The sequence below is a fragment of the Taudactylus pleione genome, unplaced genomic scaffold, assembly GCF_031769625.1.
Source record: "Taudactylus pleione unplaced genomic scaffold, aTauple2 ptg000136l, whole genome shotgun sequence".
Classification (NCBI taxonomy): domain Eukaryota; kingdom Metazoa; phylum Chordata; class Amphibia; order Anura; family Myobatrachidae; genus Taudactylus; species Taudactylus pleione.
This window is the reverse complement of record NW_028284538.1, coordinates 2,090,841-2,105,611: the sequence shown is the minus strand read 5'-3', so window position 1 is coordinate 2,105,611 and position 14,771 is coordinate 2,090,841. Positions and strand designations below refer to the sequence as shown.

Genomic DNA, 14,771 nt, shown 5'->3' with positions numbered 1-14,771 from the left:
ACATCAGGATAAAATATATTACATTTCAGCCATCAGGATAAAATATATTACATTGCAGCCATCAGGATAAAATATATCACATTGCAGCCATCAGGATAAAATATATCACATTGCAGCCATCAGGATAAAAGGGGTTGTAGAGATATTGCTGGCGGATGGAATGCCGGGCGTTGATATACTGCCACCCGAATCCCGCCATCTGGTAATATGCCGACGCTGATATCCCGAAGGTGAACAGGATACCGATGTCGGCATCTCGAAGCGCTGGCATCCCGATCGTCCGGATGGGTAAGTAACTGCTCTATGCCCAGGGAAGGGGGGGTTAGGTTTAGCCACCCCCGGGGGGATATTAGGGTTAGGCACCCCCGGGGAGGGTTAGGGTTAGCCTAGGGGAAGGGGGGAGTTAGGTTTAGGCACCACCGGGGGGAGGTTAGGGTTAGGCACCCCCTGGAGAGGTTAGGGTTAGGCACCACCAAGAGAGGGTTAGGGGGGGAGGGGAGGTTAGGGTACTTACCTACCGCTGTCGGGATTCTGCACCAGAGGCGGGCTTCCAGTGTTGGGACTTCAGCCGGTGGCATATAATACTGATTCCGGATAAAAGGTGTGAAATGAGCTACTGTACAGATTCATAGTTTTGCAAGTAAATTAAATATCTAAGTGAAATATTGACATAAACTTGCCACCATGTAAAGGCTAATGCCGGGTACACACTAGACGATATCTCGTCCGATCCGCCGGAAAGTGGAAGGAGATAAAGTACCAGCCAACCAGCTCCTAATTGTCATTTCAAACACAGCCTGTGACATGGCAGTTAGGAGCTGATTGGTTGGTTCCTTATCTCTGTTCACTTTATCTCCATCCAAGGCTTAGTAAATAGACTTCATAGTCTAGTGTGTACCCTCCATGTCACTGATGATGCGTGCACTCACACATCATCAGCGACATTGCACGGTCGACATCTTTTAGCGAGGGCCATGCTGCACTTGCTGATGCCAGCACACCGTCGGGTGCTGTCGCTTACAAAGTCGGTACACACTAGACATTGTCTAGTGTGTACAGGCTATAAGTGTGACTGGATGGTTTACCCGGGTATACAGTACTAGTACTAAGTAGCTACAGACTAACTGGATGGGACACTATCCCAGCTGGCACACACTGATTACATGCTGACCAAATGCTGACAGGGAGCCTGACAGGGATGACACTGAGGGCCTGATTCAGAGGGGGGCGCTATTGCAATTCGCACGCAGACTGAGCATCGCTGTGTGCAAAGGCAGCTGTGTGATTATGTAACGACCGCCGTGCATTCCACGAAGACCATGAAGGTCAATTTGAGATTGATTGACAGGAAGTGACCATTTGTTGTTGATGGGTGTGGTTAAGGAAATGCAGGCGCGTCTGGGCGTTTGAATGCCGTTTCATGGGCGTGCATAAATTAGCCACTGCAAGTGCATACGCAGCCCTGCATGGCAGAAGAGCTTCCTTGGGGGAAAAATGGCCACCGATGTACTTCGATGTTTCCGATATTTATGTTTCCGATATTTATGCGTGTTTGGGATTTTGCATGCAATTACGAAGGCAGCAGTGGGCGTCTTTATGCAAACATTAGCATATTTACACATCTGCGAGCGTGGGAATGCGCGGCTGCGTACGCATTACCATCCACCTCTGAATCAGGCCCTGAAAGCATTGGGTTTAGTGACAAAGGCGATAGTGTCCCATGCAGTTTGTCTGTAGTTACTCAGTGCTGGGATGCCCAGGTTCCATCTTCTCTGCCTAAGGGCTGAATTCAATTAACCGCGAAAAGTGCTGTCCGGCGAAAAGCGGAATGAATATGCCTGTTTTAACGCGATGTTTTCTCCATGCGCATTCCTGCTTTTCGCCCTATTCAACTGTAAAACAGGCGATAACGCGGATGTCGAATGTATACAAGGCGAAGCTAGCAAAAAAAGAGTCAATATTTGCAGTGTTGACCCTTCTTTTTAAAAACCTCTGCAATTCGCCCTGTCATGCTGTCAATCAAATTCTGGGCAACATACTGACTGATGGCCGCCCATTCTTGCCTAATCAATGCTTGGAGTTTGTCAGAATTTGTGGGTTTTTGTTTGTCCACCCGCCTCTTTAGGATTGACCACAAGTTCTCAATGGGATTAAGGTCTGGGGAGTTTTCTGGTCATGGACCCAAAATTTTGATGTTTTGTTCCCCGAGCCACTTAGTTATCACTTTTGCTTTATGGCAAGGTGCTCCATCATGCTGGAAAAGGCATTGTTAGTCACCAAACTGTTCTTGGATGGTTGGGAGAATGTCCTCTTGGAGGATGTTTTGGTGCCATTCTTTATTCATGGCTGTGTTCTTAGGCAAAATTGTGAGTGATCCCACTCCCTTGGCTGAGAAGCAACCCCACACATGAATGGTCTCAGGATGCTTTACTGTTGGCATGACACAGGACGAAGACTTTTGGAGGATGAAACAGAAAAGAAATATGCCCGCGCTCGGTTTTACCCATATCATACATGGTACCAGCAGCATGGCAATATTAATGCCATAAATGTATACAAAACAGAAAAACTTTTGCTATCGGCGCTAACAATAATATACTGCAAATTTATGTGTGTGCAGCAAATAAAACAAAGGGGATTTTGTCATGATTTGATCAAAGCATTTAAGCCTGCAGCCCAGCATCAAGTGACCCCATTTTTCTGCAGGTCCCTAACACTAGCATATATGCCCAGCACATCATTACATTATAGCTAAATGTACTTACTTCCTAGATGCAGAGGGACACATCTATACATCTACGATGCTGGGCTGCAGGCTTAAATGCTTTGATCAAATCATGACAAAATCCCCTTTGTTTTATTTGCTGCACATAAATTTGCAGTATATTATTGTTAGCGCTGATAGCAAAAGTTCTTTTGGAGGATGGCCTAGTGTCAAGAAGGGCAGCAAAGAAGCCATATCTCTCCAGAAAACACATCAGGGACAGACTGATATTCTGCAAAAGGTACAGGGATTGGACTGCTGAGGACTGGGTTAAAGTTATTTTCTCTGATGAATCCCCTTTCATATTGTTTGTGGCATCTGGAAAAATGCTTGTCCGGAGAAGGAAGGTGAGCGCTACCATCAACCCTGTGTCATGCCAACAGTAGAGCATCCTGAGACCATTCATGTGTGGGGTTGCTTCTCAGCCAAGGGAGTGGGCTCACTCATTTTGCTTAAGAACACAATAATCAAAGGTTTTCAGAAAGGAGAACTTTCAAGACCATGGGTGGGGTCTGTAGTCTGCAAATCTGTCCTCATACATCTAACCTCCTTGCGCGTTAAACAGTCCCTCTAGTCGCACCATGCCGTGGCGCAAATCGTCTTTTTGAGGAGCTATTTTCCTTCAAATGTGTCTTATTTGCACATCAGTGCCAGTGGGATGCACAGGCAGCTTCTGCTGATTACAATGATATGCAACATGTCTATGTTCTGTGTGTGACTGCGGGTGTATCCGCATGCGAGATGCTACGTTACCGTGTTACAGCCGCTGACACTGTAATGTAGCATTTCTCATGCAGATACACCAGCAGTAACAAGCAGCATATAGGCATGCCACATATCATTTTAATCAGCAAAAGCTGCCTGTGCATCCTATTGGTATCGCTGTTTAAATAAGTCCCATCTAAAGGGAAAACGTTGCACGAAAAGATGCTTGCCGCTACCAAGTCACACAGCGCTCACGCGTTATGTGTAACACGACTTGTAGCGCAAGGAGGATAGATGTATGAGCGCACATCTGTACTTAAGTGTTTAGGGGCTCAGGCGGAAACACTTTTACAGTCTCTGCTTTAATGAACAACTGCAACATTTGAAGGAAAAATACACACTGCTCACATTAAGGGTCCTATTTTCACACCATTTTAACATTGTTTTAGTTTATTGAAATGTATTAAAGGGCTTATGGAGCAGTTTTTGTAAAAAACTACTCCAAGTCCTTTAATTCACATATTTTTAGTAAGCATATCGCATCTCCCATACATGTATGTGCTTATTTTGGAATCCAAGGAATGATGTCTATAACTGCTTATAGATGGATTGCGGGGAGTAGAGAGACCAGTAAATAGATGGGAACGCCTACCGTCTGGGGCCGGCCCCACTGACATCACTAGTGGTACTAGAGGAGCAGCCTGCAACACACGGAAAGAGCTATGTGATCCCTGCTTAGTTCATTAACGCAAGTTAAGGAATTTTCAGGCAGACTCTTTTATGTACCAGTCTGCTGCAAAGTTGTTTGTGTCTATTTTTGTACAACAGATTGACGGAGGAAAACCTCTGTGCACAACAGCGCTGCGACTTCCAGCCTTTTACCTAACTTTCACACGCTGATGGAACATCTGGTTACTCAGAAGTCATCTTTCTGGCAATCTCAGCTCTCCCGTGTTTTGGATCGTAGGGTTGTCTGGGTACCACACACCCTGCACCCATTATAGATAGGCCACTGTATGGGTTGTTTACTGCCCATGGGTAGATGTAGCAAGCAGTGGAGAAGTGGAGCAGTTACCATAGCAACATACCTCCCAACATGACCCTCTCCAGGAGGAACACAATGCTCTGGTCCTGGACTTCCCTGGTAAGAGGTGGGGCTGCAGCGCAGTCCAAAATTCAAATAGGGGAGTCACACCAACTGTCATTTCACGCGCTGCCAAACATCACTGGCTGGGACTCACTGGCAGTTGGTGTGACTCCCCTATTTGAATTTTGGACTGTTCTGCAGCCTCACCTGTGGAGTCGCCACCAATCATAAATTACCAGGGAAGTCCAGGACCAGAGCATTGTGTCCCTCCTGGAGAGGGTCATGTTGGGAGGTATGCTATCGGTCGATTGTTGCGTACTGCGCATGCATATGCATCGCAGTGCGCGAACTAGCAATTGCGAAGGGAACTGCATTTTCAGAAGCTACGCAGACCCATGGCTGAGAGTTTGACAGGAATTGCCATTTGTGGGTGATGACGAGGAGGGGTGGTCGGACGAAAGCAGGTGTGCCAGTGCGTTTCAACGCCGTTACAGGGGCGTGCATAAATTATCCACTGCATGGCTATAAGCAGCCAAAACACTGATAGCGTGCGTGGCTGGTAGCAATTTCTGAGTAAGGTCAGGGCTTGTGCAAGTGTGCATATGGGTCCGATGTTACTCAGTGTTACAGATGGTTTCGCTATGTTCCCCTAGTATACGGATGAAAGGGAAAGTGGGCGTCCTTATGTCAGGATGCAAACACAATGTGTATGCAAACATTTAATGCAACTGCGGTGCGTGCGTATAAGCAGAATAGCGATCCATGCTGAATCAGGCCCTCTATACACTGCTTGGTAAATGTGTGCCATGGATATATATTAGTAATGTAACTGCTGTGTATGATGGATATTTAATGTATGGCCTTGATACAGCTAATCATTCTACAAATGTTATATTATATACAGTGACTGTTTGATAAATATGTTCAATAAAAACGTATTGCTTGTTTAATAATAGTAACAAAGCAATTACATTTTCTAACCAATCACCAATTACATTCTGTTTATCTGTCACTGGGACTAAGATGAATATCAGATCACATCACATCAATTAATTATTCTGACATATTCCTAATCTTTCTTTTACCATTGAGCATTTGTCAGACATTTTCACAAAGAGATTACGGTGCCCCTATACTGTATGTACACTGAGTGCTGAAAGTTGATATGATAATGATCCTATCAGGATGGAGAGGAACACTAGCAGGCATGGTGGGTAATACTGTCTGAAGATGACTGCTGATAATCCCATCCCACCTATTAGTGCCGTCTTCCCAGGCGGCTTTTCGTTCACCCGATGAGAGAAGCCAAGTTACTCAGGAGAGGAGTAACTGCAGTTCAGGAGAACGCGCAGGATGACAGACTACAGTGAAATGGAGTTGCATCAGACGGAGGTGGAAAGTGCAGCCGGCGTAACAACGGACGCCCCTCAGAACGTGGTGAGAGGAACAAGTCCCACCCCCTCTCACAGCAGTTATGTTTCTCAGCATTCCCAAGCATGGCAGGGATCCCAACGTTCCAAGGGGGGCGGAATGGATACCCTAGCGGATCGGCTAGCGGAATTGGGAGAAAGGGCAACGGAGCAGGAATGTATGCTAATCATTCGGATGTGGCATGACGAGCGCGCACCACCGGCCGTGGTACCCTGAGCACCGTTGCAGACTGCTGTACAGGGATCAGATCATATACAGTTTGCCAAGTTTGCAGATTGTGATGGGGACATTGATGGACATTTGCAAGTATTTGAAAGGACTTGTAAACTACATGATTTACCCAAGCAGGAGTGGGTCAGACACCTAGTGCCCACACTGCACGGAGAGGCCCTGGAGGCCTATCAAGGAGTGGCCACCAAGGACTGCGGTGACTATGACGAAGTCGTAAGGGCCCCCCTACACCGAAACTTTGTCACTCCTGAGTCCTACAGGAAAAAGTTCCGGGACTAGCCCAAGAACCCTACCAGCACCCATGAGCAGTTTGCCACCAAGCCAAGGCAGTACGTGGTGAAGTGGGTGAAGGGATCTGGTGCCATTACCTGGGGCACATTAATTGATCTGCTGTGCCAAGAGCAGTTCTACCACAGGTGCACCCCAGAGGTGAAGGAGTGGGTGCTAGACTGGGAGCCACCCAGCTTGAAGATGGCTGAAGATAGCGGACAAATGTGTGGCAATTTGGCGACAAGGGCAGAAGCGCCTGATCAGCAGCCGACCCCAATGGACTAAACAACCAGGGGAACACCCCTCTTCTACTCATCGCTCCCCAAAGCATGCATCCTCCAACCCGGGTGCTACAGCTGTGGTCAGATCAGCTCTAGATCAGCACATCTACCCAGCATGCCTTTTGCCTCGCTTTTGCAACGCAGAGGATGTTGTTTCCAGCTCGTTGGATCCTGTAGGGGTGCCCAGTGATGCTCCTGTCCCTAGTGGTGTTCCAACTCTGGCAGTGAGCATGAGTGACCACACTGACTTCCCTTTGACTGACCTCAACCAGACTGACCCTAGTGATCCCAACCCCTACCCCCCTATAGACTGTCCCTACTTAGAAGGAAGCGAGGGCCACAGGCAGGAGTTCAGGGAAGCTCAGCTTGCTGACCCATCTCTAGAAGGCATATCGTGCCCAGTTGGCAGCGGCCTTTCAGGGATGGTGCGGTGAGTGTGACCTGGCGGGAAGGGTTAAGGTACAGGGTAGCCAGGAAGGTAGAAGGGGATAGGCCAGCTAGAGAGCAAGGTCCCCTGCTTGTGCCAAGTAGATCGGGGAAGACACGCAGCCTAACCGTGGTGGGTGCCACATGGGGTTCAGAGGCTGGTGATCTGTCCACCATCACTGTGGAACAGGTAGCGGACAAGGTGGTGAGAGAAGACCTAGGTGACAGGGTAGGTTCCCCTAGTCATAGGTCATTGGAGGAGGATAGTAGGGCAGGTCTGACAGTTAGTGCCGACAGATGCCAGGTGGAGATGACAGAGGTGCAGTGCCTGGAATATAGAGTGGAGGGAGACAGTGGTAGGCCTAGACCAGTGGGGGTAGAGGCAATCAGAGCCTGTCACCGGACCACAACCCCAAGACAGGTACTGACTTTAGAAACTGTAAGGCCCTACGGAGGAGTTGTCCCTGACTTTAGTACTGTAGTGACAACCCTTACAGATTGGACTAGGGAGGAACTTCCCAAGTCAGTGGACTGGATACCTGCTTGTGAGTTGGCATTCCAGTCATTGAAGGAGTCTCTGGTACCAGCTCCAGTGCAGATGGCGCAATTCCAGGACCAGGACATTGTGGTACAAACTAACGCATCATTGCACAAACTGGGAGCAGAACAGAGCCTGGAAGGGCCATATGAGCAGGAGCACCCTGTGGCCTGTTTGAGCAGAATTCTGCTACAGTGGGAGGTGGGGTATACCACAATTGGAACCCAGTGGTTGGCAATTGCTTGGGCATTGGGCCACTTTCAGCACTATGTGTGCAACTGATTGGCTAAGAGGTACCCAGGCCGGACTTACCACCTGTGGTAATGTGTTTTGGAGTAGCATAAAAGAAGGCTTCATGCCTGGTAAAATTGTACATCTTTGTTTATCCTTTGTGGAGAAGAATTGCTGAAAAATCTTTGTATGCTGATATTGCCCTTCCATCAGAAGGGAGGGTCTTTTTTAAGACTTTGCACAATAAACACCTTTGCCTTTATTCGACTGCATGTGTACCCTGCGACCAACAGAATTGCGCCAAACGCTATTCCGTTCTCCTACTGTTCTGGGTTGAGTCAGGCATCTCCAAAACTCAAACCCTCTGCCCCCTATCATGCAGAGCCAGGTCCATTGTGAGGGATCTGGTGGGAATAGCCGAAACCAAATAGGAGGTGTGTCCACAGTTAGTCAGCGCTTACTCAGCATTTAGTGGTTCCAGGTGCCGGGGTAGGAGCCTGGGTGTTCGTAAGTGGTTCTGAGTGCCGATAGGAGGAGCCCGATGGTGGCAGCATCATTACATGCCCACGGCACAGTGGGCAGAGTCAGTGACAGGCGGTCACTGATGGTAAGCGGGAATCCCTGATACCCCAAGATCCAATGGGGGTCGAAACCCCAACCTGTGATCGGGAGTCAGGCTGGAAGCCATCCGGTCACAGTGACTCTACCTTTTATGTTAGTCTTGAGAAAGATCCCACCACTTCCTTTTTATTAGAACTCAAACAGCTATTAGACACTGCAGCCACTTCTGGGATTTTGTCTAGAGACGTACACCAGTTTCTATTACCACAATTCCCTACCATTCGAAACTTTTATTTTCTTCCTAAAATTCACAAGTCACTTACCTTATCCCCCGATCTTCCTATTATTTCTGGTGTTAATTTTTTAACCTCTAATCTTTCTTTTTATTTAGATTCTTTTCTTCAGCCTCATGTTAGCTCCCTCAGGTCACATCTCAAGGATACCAATCATATGCTAAATAAAATCAGCAAGCTTGAATGGAAGCCTTCTTATGCTTTTTTAACCCTTGATGTTACCGCCCTATATACTCACATTCCTCACCATAAAGGTGTGGAAGTGCTTGGTCAAAGACTTCGTTCAGATGGAGACCTCAGGGAGGAACACCAGACTTTTTTGTTACAATGTTCTTCCTTTATTCTTTCTCACAATTATTTTCTTTTTCTTGATACGCACTATCTCCAGGAGATGGGAATAGCCATGGGGACCAGGTTCGCTCCCAGCTATGCCAACCTATTCATGGGCAACTTTGAGGAAGCTCATGTGTGGGGTGGCCCCAGGGTAACGGAGCCTGATCTTCTATGGCCATTATAATGATTTATTTTTTGTTTCAGACGAGGATCATGTTTCAGCCACTGCCTTTGTCACTTTCCTTAACACTAATTCTTATAATCTCCACTTTACTTCTTCTTTGTATAGAAACCGGGGTAATTTTCTCAACTTAACCCTTCAGATTCATGAAGGGAAAATAACTACATCGAATTATACCAATTGTACCAATTATACCATATGTTTTCCAGTCAAGCCAAGGATATGTTAGAAACTTTTAAACAAATATGTTATCCTGAAATATTATTAGAAATAATATTATTAGAAAAAACATATATGGAGGTTTTGAGACTAGACAGAGAAACCTTTCTGTGTCCAATGAAATCAACTAGATATAAGACTCCAGATTCTGATAGGGAGAAGGATATGAATTTGGTTTTCATTTGCAAATTTAACAATGGCTTTAGGGAAATCAAAGAGATCATATCCAGGAACTATAGTGTATTGAAACAAGATAATATACTTTGCGATCTATTACCTACTTATCTCTGAGTTACTTTTCGTAAAAACAGGTCACTTAAAACTATTCTAGCCCCTAGCCATCTGGATAAAACAACAAAAACACACAGCAACAAATTAGACAAAATCAAAATGAAGGAATATAAACAAACCAGCATTAAATGGCTAATTTCAAGACAGAACTCAATATACCTTTTTCAGGGGAAAAATATGTACTAAACTCCTTTATGAATTGTGACTCTAAATTTATTGTCTATATTCTCTCATGTGATTGTGGCCTATTCTATGTGGAACATACCATTACACCTCTAAGAACTCGGTTTAAGGAACATAGGAGGAACATCCTTAATCAAAACACTTCACACAGTGTCCTTTGACACTTTAGTGTCAAACATAATAATGACCCTTCTTGTCTTAGGATGATAGGTTTGCAAACAATCGCCCCTATATCAAGAGGTGACAATAGGTTTAATAAATTATGGGGCATATTCAAAAGGCTGCGAGAAAAGCCAAAAACCTGCACCTGTGAGGTATTTCCTGCAGGTGGGGGTTTTTTGCTATTCTATTAGGTGCGTGTTTTTTTTAAAAACACGCGCCGCAAGTTTTTTTTTGCGCACCTCCTGAGCAAACGTGATTTTTCCAGAAATCAATGTTCTTAGGAAAAATCACGTGTACTTGCTCTGACACCCTCCCCCTTCCCCAAAGGACTAATTAAGCAATTGGAAGTATCCAAGTAGCTTAACTAGTCCTTAATTACTCACCTTCCGAAGCGCTGTCTTCTCATCTTCTTCTGCATCCAGCGTCGGGAGCCGGCTCTTCTGCAGCAGCGGTGAGTATGTCAGTGTGTGTGCTGTATGTAAGTATGTATGAGTGACTGTGTGTGTGTGTGTGTGTATGAGTGCATGAGTGTGTGTGTGACCCCCTGTGCGGTGTGTGTGGCCCCCCCGGAATGGACGCTGGGAGAACTACATCTACCAGCAGCCTTTGCTCCTCCCATCAGCCCCCGGGAGTCCCAGCAGCCCCCTCTCCAGTAAGAAGAGAGAGGGGAGGCCGCCGGGAGCCGCGGAGACCCGGACAGGTAAGTGATTTTTTTTTTTTTAATTTACGCCGCTAAAACCTGGGTTATTGCCCTGTCAATGGAATAGGCTCGACTGACCCGGGTCTTGAGCAGGGTTTTACGTGGATAAGATTCGGGTAAAGCTCAGTGGAAACGGGTATCCTGGGTCATCTGCCCCATGTCCCATTCACAGCATAGGGACAGACACATTTCCCGGGGCTTGGTGATGATGTAATCTCCAAGTGCTGCCAGTGGTAAGCCCCGGCAATATCCCGGGCCCATCCTGCGGTGTAAACAGGGTTCAAGCTGCTGTGACACAGCTTGAAACCTGTGTTTAGTATTTAGTATCCTTGGCTGGACTTTAGTGGAAAAACCGTATTAGCTGCAATACGTGCAAGAAAAGGAATAAGCACAAGCAGTGTTAAACACAAAACACCTTCATAAGTTTATCAACTTTTTATATTTCATAAAAATATATGCTCAACTTCAATCAATTTTAATAGCAAAACCGCCAGACAGAATTATATGTAAAACAAACAGATTCATTTATGGAGAAGTAAAGTTGCTGTGAGAAAGTCTACAGTGCTAGTTGCCTCCTGTGGTGTGTGTTAGAGGCTGGGGTGGACACAGATACACACAGCGCTAGTTGCCTCCTGTGGTGTATGTTAGAGCCTGGGGTGGACACAGATACATACAGCAGCATAGTTGCCTCCTGTGGTGTGTGTGTTAGAGCCTGGGGTGGACACAGATACATACAGCGCTAGTTGCCTCCTGTGGTGTGTGTTAGAGCCTGGGGTGGACACAGATACATACAGTGCTAGTTGCCTCCTGTGGTGTGTGTTAGAGGCTGGGGTGGACACAGATACACACAGCGCTAGTTGCCTCCTGTGGTGTGTGTTAGAGGCTGGGGTGGACACAGATACACACAGCGCTAGTTGCCTCCTGTGGTGTGTGTTAGAGCCTGGGGTGGACACAGATACACACAGCGCTAGTTGCCTCCTGTGGTGTGTGTTAGAGGCTGGGGTGGACACAGATACATACAGTGCTAGTTGCCTCCTGTGGTGTGTGTTAGAGGCTGGGGTGGACACAGATACATACAGCAGCATAGTTGCCTCCTGTGGTGTGTGTTAGAGGCTGGGGTGGACACAGATACACACAGTGCTAGTTGCCTCCTGTGGTGTGTGTTAGAGGCTGGGGTGGACACAGATACACACAGCGCTAGTTGCCTCCTGTGGTGTATGTTAGAGCCTGGGGTGGACACAGATACATACAGCAGCATAGTTGCCTCCTGTGGTGTGTGTGTTAGAGCCTGGGGTGGACACAGATACATACAGCGCTAGTTGCCTCCTGTGGTGTGTGTTAGAGCCTGGGGTGGACACAGATACATACAGTGCTAGTTGCCTCCTGTGGTGTGTGTTAGAGGCTGGGGTGGACACAGATACACACAGCGCTAGTTGCCTCCTGTGGTGTGTGTTAGAGGCTGGGGTGGACACAGATACACACAGCGCTAGTTGCCTCCTGTGGTGTGTGTTAGAGCCTGGGGTGGACACAGATACACACAGCGCTAGTTGCCTCCTGTGGTGTATGTTAGAGCCTGGGGTGGACACAGATACATACAGCAGCATAGTTGCTTCCTGTGGTGTGTGTTAGAGCCTGGGGTGGACACAGATACATACAGCGCTAGTTGCCTCCTGTGGTGTGTGTTAGAGGCTGGGGTGGACACAGATACACACAGCGCTAGTTGCCTCCTGTGGTGTGTGTTAGAGGCTGGGGTGGACACAGATACACACAGCGCTAGTTGCCTTCTGTGGTGTGTGTTAGAGGCTGGGGTGGACACAGACACATACAGCGCTAGTTGCTTCCTGTGGTGTGTGTTAGAGGCTGGGGTGGACACAGATACACACAGCGCTAGTTGCTTCCTGTGGTGTGTGTTAGAGGCTGGGGTGGACACAGATACACACAGCGCTAGTTGCCTCCTGTGGTGTGTGTTAGAGGCTGGGGTGGACACAGATACACACAGCAGCATAGTTGCTGACGCAGCACCAGGTCACTAATGCAGGAATCTAACAAAGAAAGTTTTATGCAGTCTGTCCCAAGACCAACACAACGTGGATTCCACAGCCGGTCTCACTGCAGACCACACTGGCATTATGCGGGTTAAAGCGTCCATCGCTGGTTCATAATAAATACATTACAGTTTTGTCAGAAAAACTTTATTTCCTCAGTAGTGTCGCCTTTCAAGTGCATTTGATTCTTACAAAGTGAACGCCTGTACTTATAAGTAATAATACGCTTCCCAACACACAGTTCTACTTTGTCTGATGTTTTGTCACCTTCTTTCAAATTACTGCAAACAACAAAGCTTATAAGACCCCAACCCCTGTGCTACTTACTGTAGGTTCTGCCTTACAAGGTCTTAGGGGCAGGCCTGACTGTTGACAGTCTGTCTGTGTCTAACATCTGTCTGATTGCGCTCACTCCTACTGAATAACGTTTCCTCTATTATGCATCACAGGCTACAATACTGTACATAATGGAATTCTCCTGAGATCTTTCTTGGGTGGTTACTGTTACTTATGCATATACCTCAGTAATGACCAGATTCTGCACTTCTGGATTACTTTTTACTCTTATATCACACATTTGAGTAACATATCTATCTGGGAAATAGTTGCTAAGTCAACATTAACGCTGTCGCCAATCAGTATACTCACTGTAGCTCTCTCTATTCTGTGTTTTGACTTGGTGATTACTACCCACCCCCCTCTGGCTGTTCCATTAGTTCTATCTATGCTACATGTCCCATATGATTATACCTCTGCTCAGGGGCGTATCTTCCTATTGGCCAGGATGGCACTCGCCAGGGGCGCAGGCTGGTGGGGGAGCAACCGAGCCGCCCGTCAGTGCTACCTGCGGCCAGTTCTGTCTGTCAAAAGTTTGTGCTGCTGCTGATCCCTCAGCAGGAAGCATCAGCGCTGGACAACGAGGGAGGGGAGGTGGGGGCGACCACCGCCCATACAGCCACCATGATGTCTATTTTTACTAACTGCCAACAGGGCAGGGGGGGGGAAAGGTGCAAATCCCTTACTTTGCCAGGGGAGATTGGACCCCTAGATACACCCCTGCTCTGCTATATTAGCCCATCATCACTACTATCTCTGTATCATCACTGGTCCCTCTCTTGGCTTCGTAGGTCTCCTGTAGCCCACTCTATATCATTATATATTTCTATCACACTGCTGTAACTTGGATTCTTTCTCAGCGGCCACCACTTTAAAAATGAAGTGCCAGTAAGAAATTTCTTACAGGGGAATTATTCTGCCTACAGCTGGAGCCAGTACTCATACACTTTGTCAGACTTTCTCATACTCTCATCCCATGTCTTGCAAGCTCTGGCTTTGTTGCTGTGTCTGGCTGCTTGTACGCCTTCCCCTCACACTCACTCTCTGCCACTCACTTGTCAATGATGAAGTACAGATCAAATGCCCCATCGCAGGATCTCTGCCCCTCATTCTCCTGGGCCTGGCACAAGAGGGGCAGGAGGGCCACAAAGGCTAGCAGGATCATTGTCTTCATAGCCCAGCAGTTTCCCTGTGTCTCCTCATCCAGGACTGGGGGAAAGATGAGGAGGAGAGGGGGCAGCAGGCAGAGGTGGGAAGGAGGGATAGAGGAGAGGATGTAAGGGAGGAGGAGAGGAATGTCTATGCTGCCCAAACCCCAGAGGGAGGAGAGGATATTAACTAATTCACTACAAAGAGACAGAGATACACAGGAGTGCTTTGCAGCTTAGGACACTTGCCTATGGGGAAATAATGAAAAACAAATAGAACTTTATTGTAGGCAGGGAAACTTTATTAAATATAGTAGCCACAATATTATTATCCTATTATACAGCGCTTTATAGA

At 47.1% G+C, this 14,771-nt stretch overlaps 1 protein-coding gene across 2 annotated transcripts in view; it reads right to left on the bottom strand.

Moving 5' to 3' along the window:
* LOC148522897 (anthrax toxin receptor 1-like) overlaps nt 1–14,522 on the bottom strand; it is a 66,931-nt gene extending 52,409 nt beyond the window's left edge. The window contains exon 1 of one of the 2 annotated variants that reach the window (XR_015878480.1): nt 14,324–14,521. Coding sequence is in view for 1 of the 2 variants with exons in the window: in XM_088473490.1 (XP_088329616.1) it covers nt 14,324–14,442 (119 nt within the window). In the remaining variant the exon portion in view is untranslated. Of the gene's footprint in view, nt 1–14,323 lie in introns of both variants that reach the window. The other variant, XM_088473490.1, reaches the window with a different exon arrangement.
* Between the last annotated feature and the right edge of the window lie 249 nt (nt 14,523–14,771).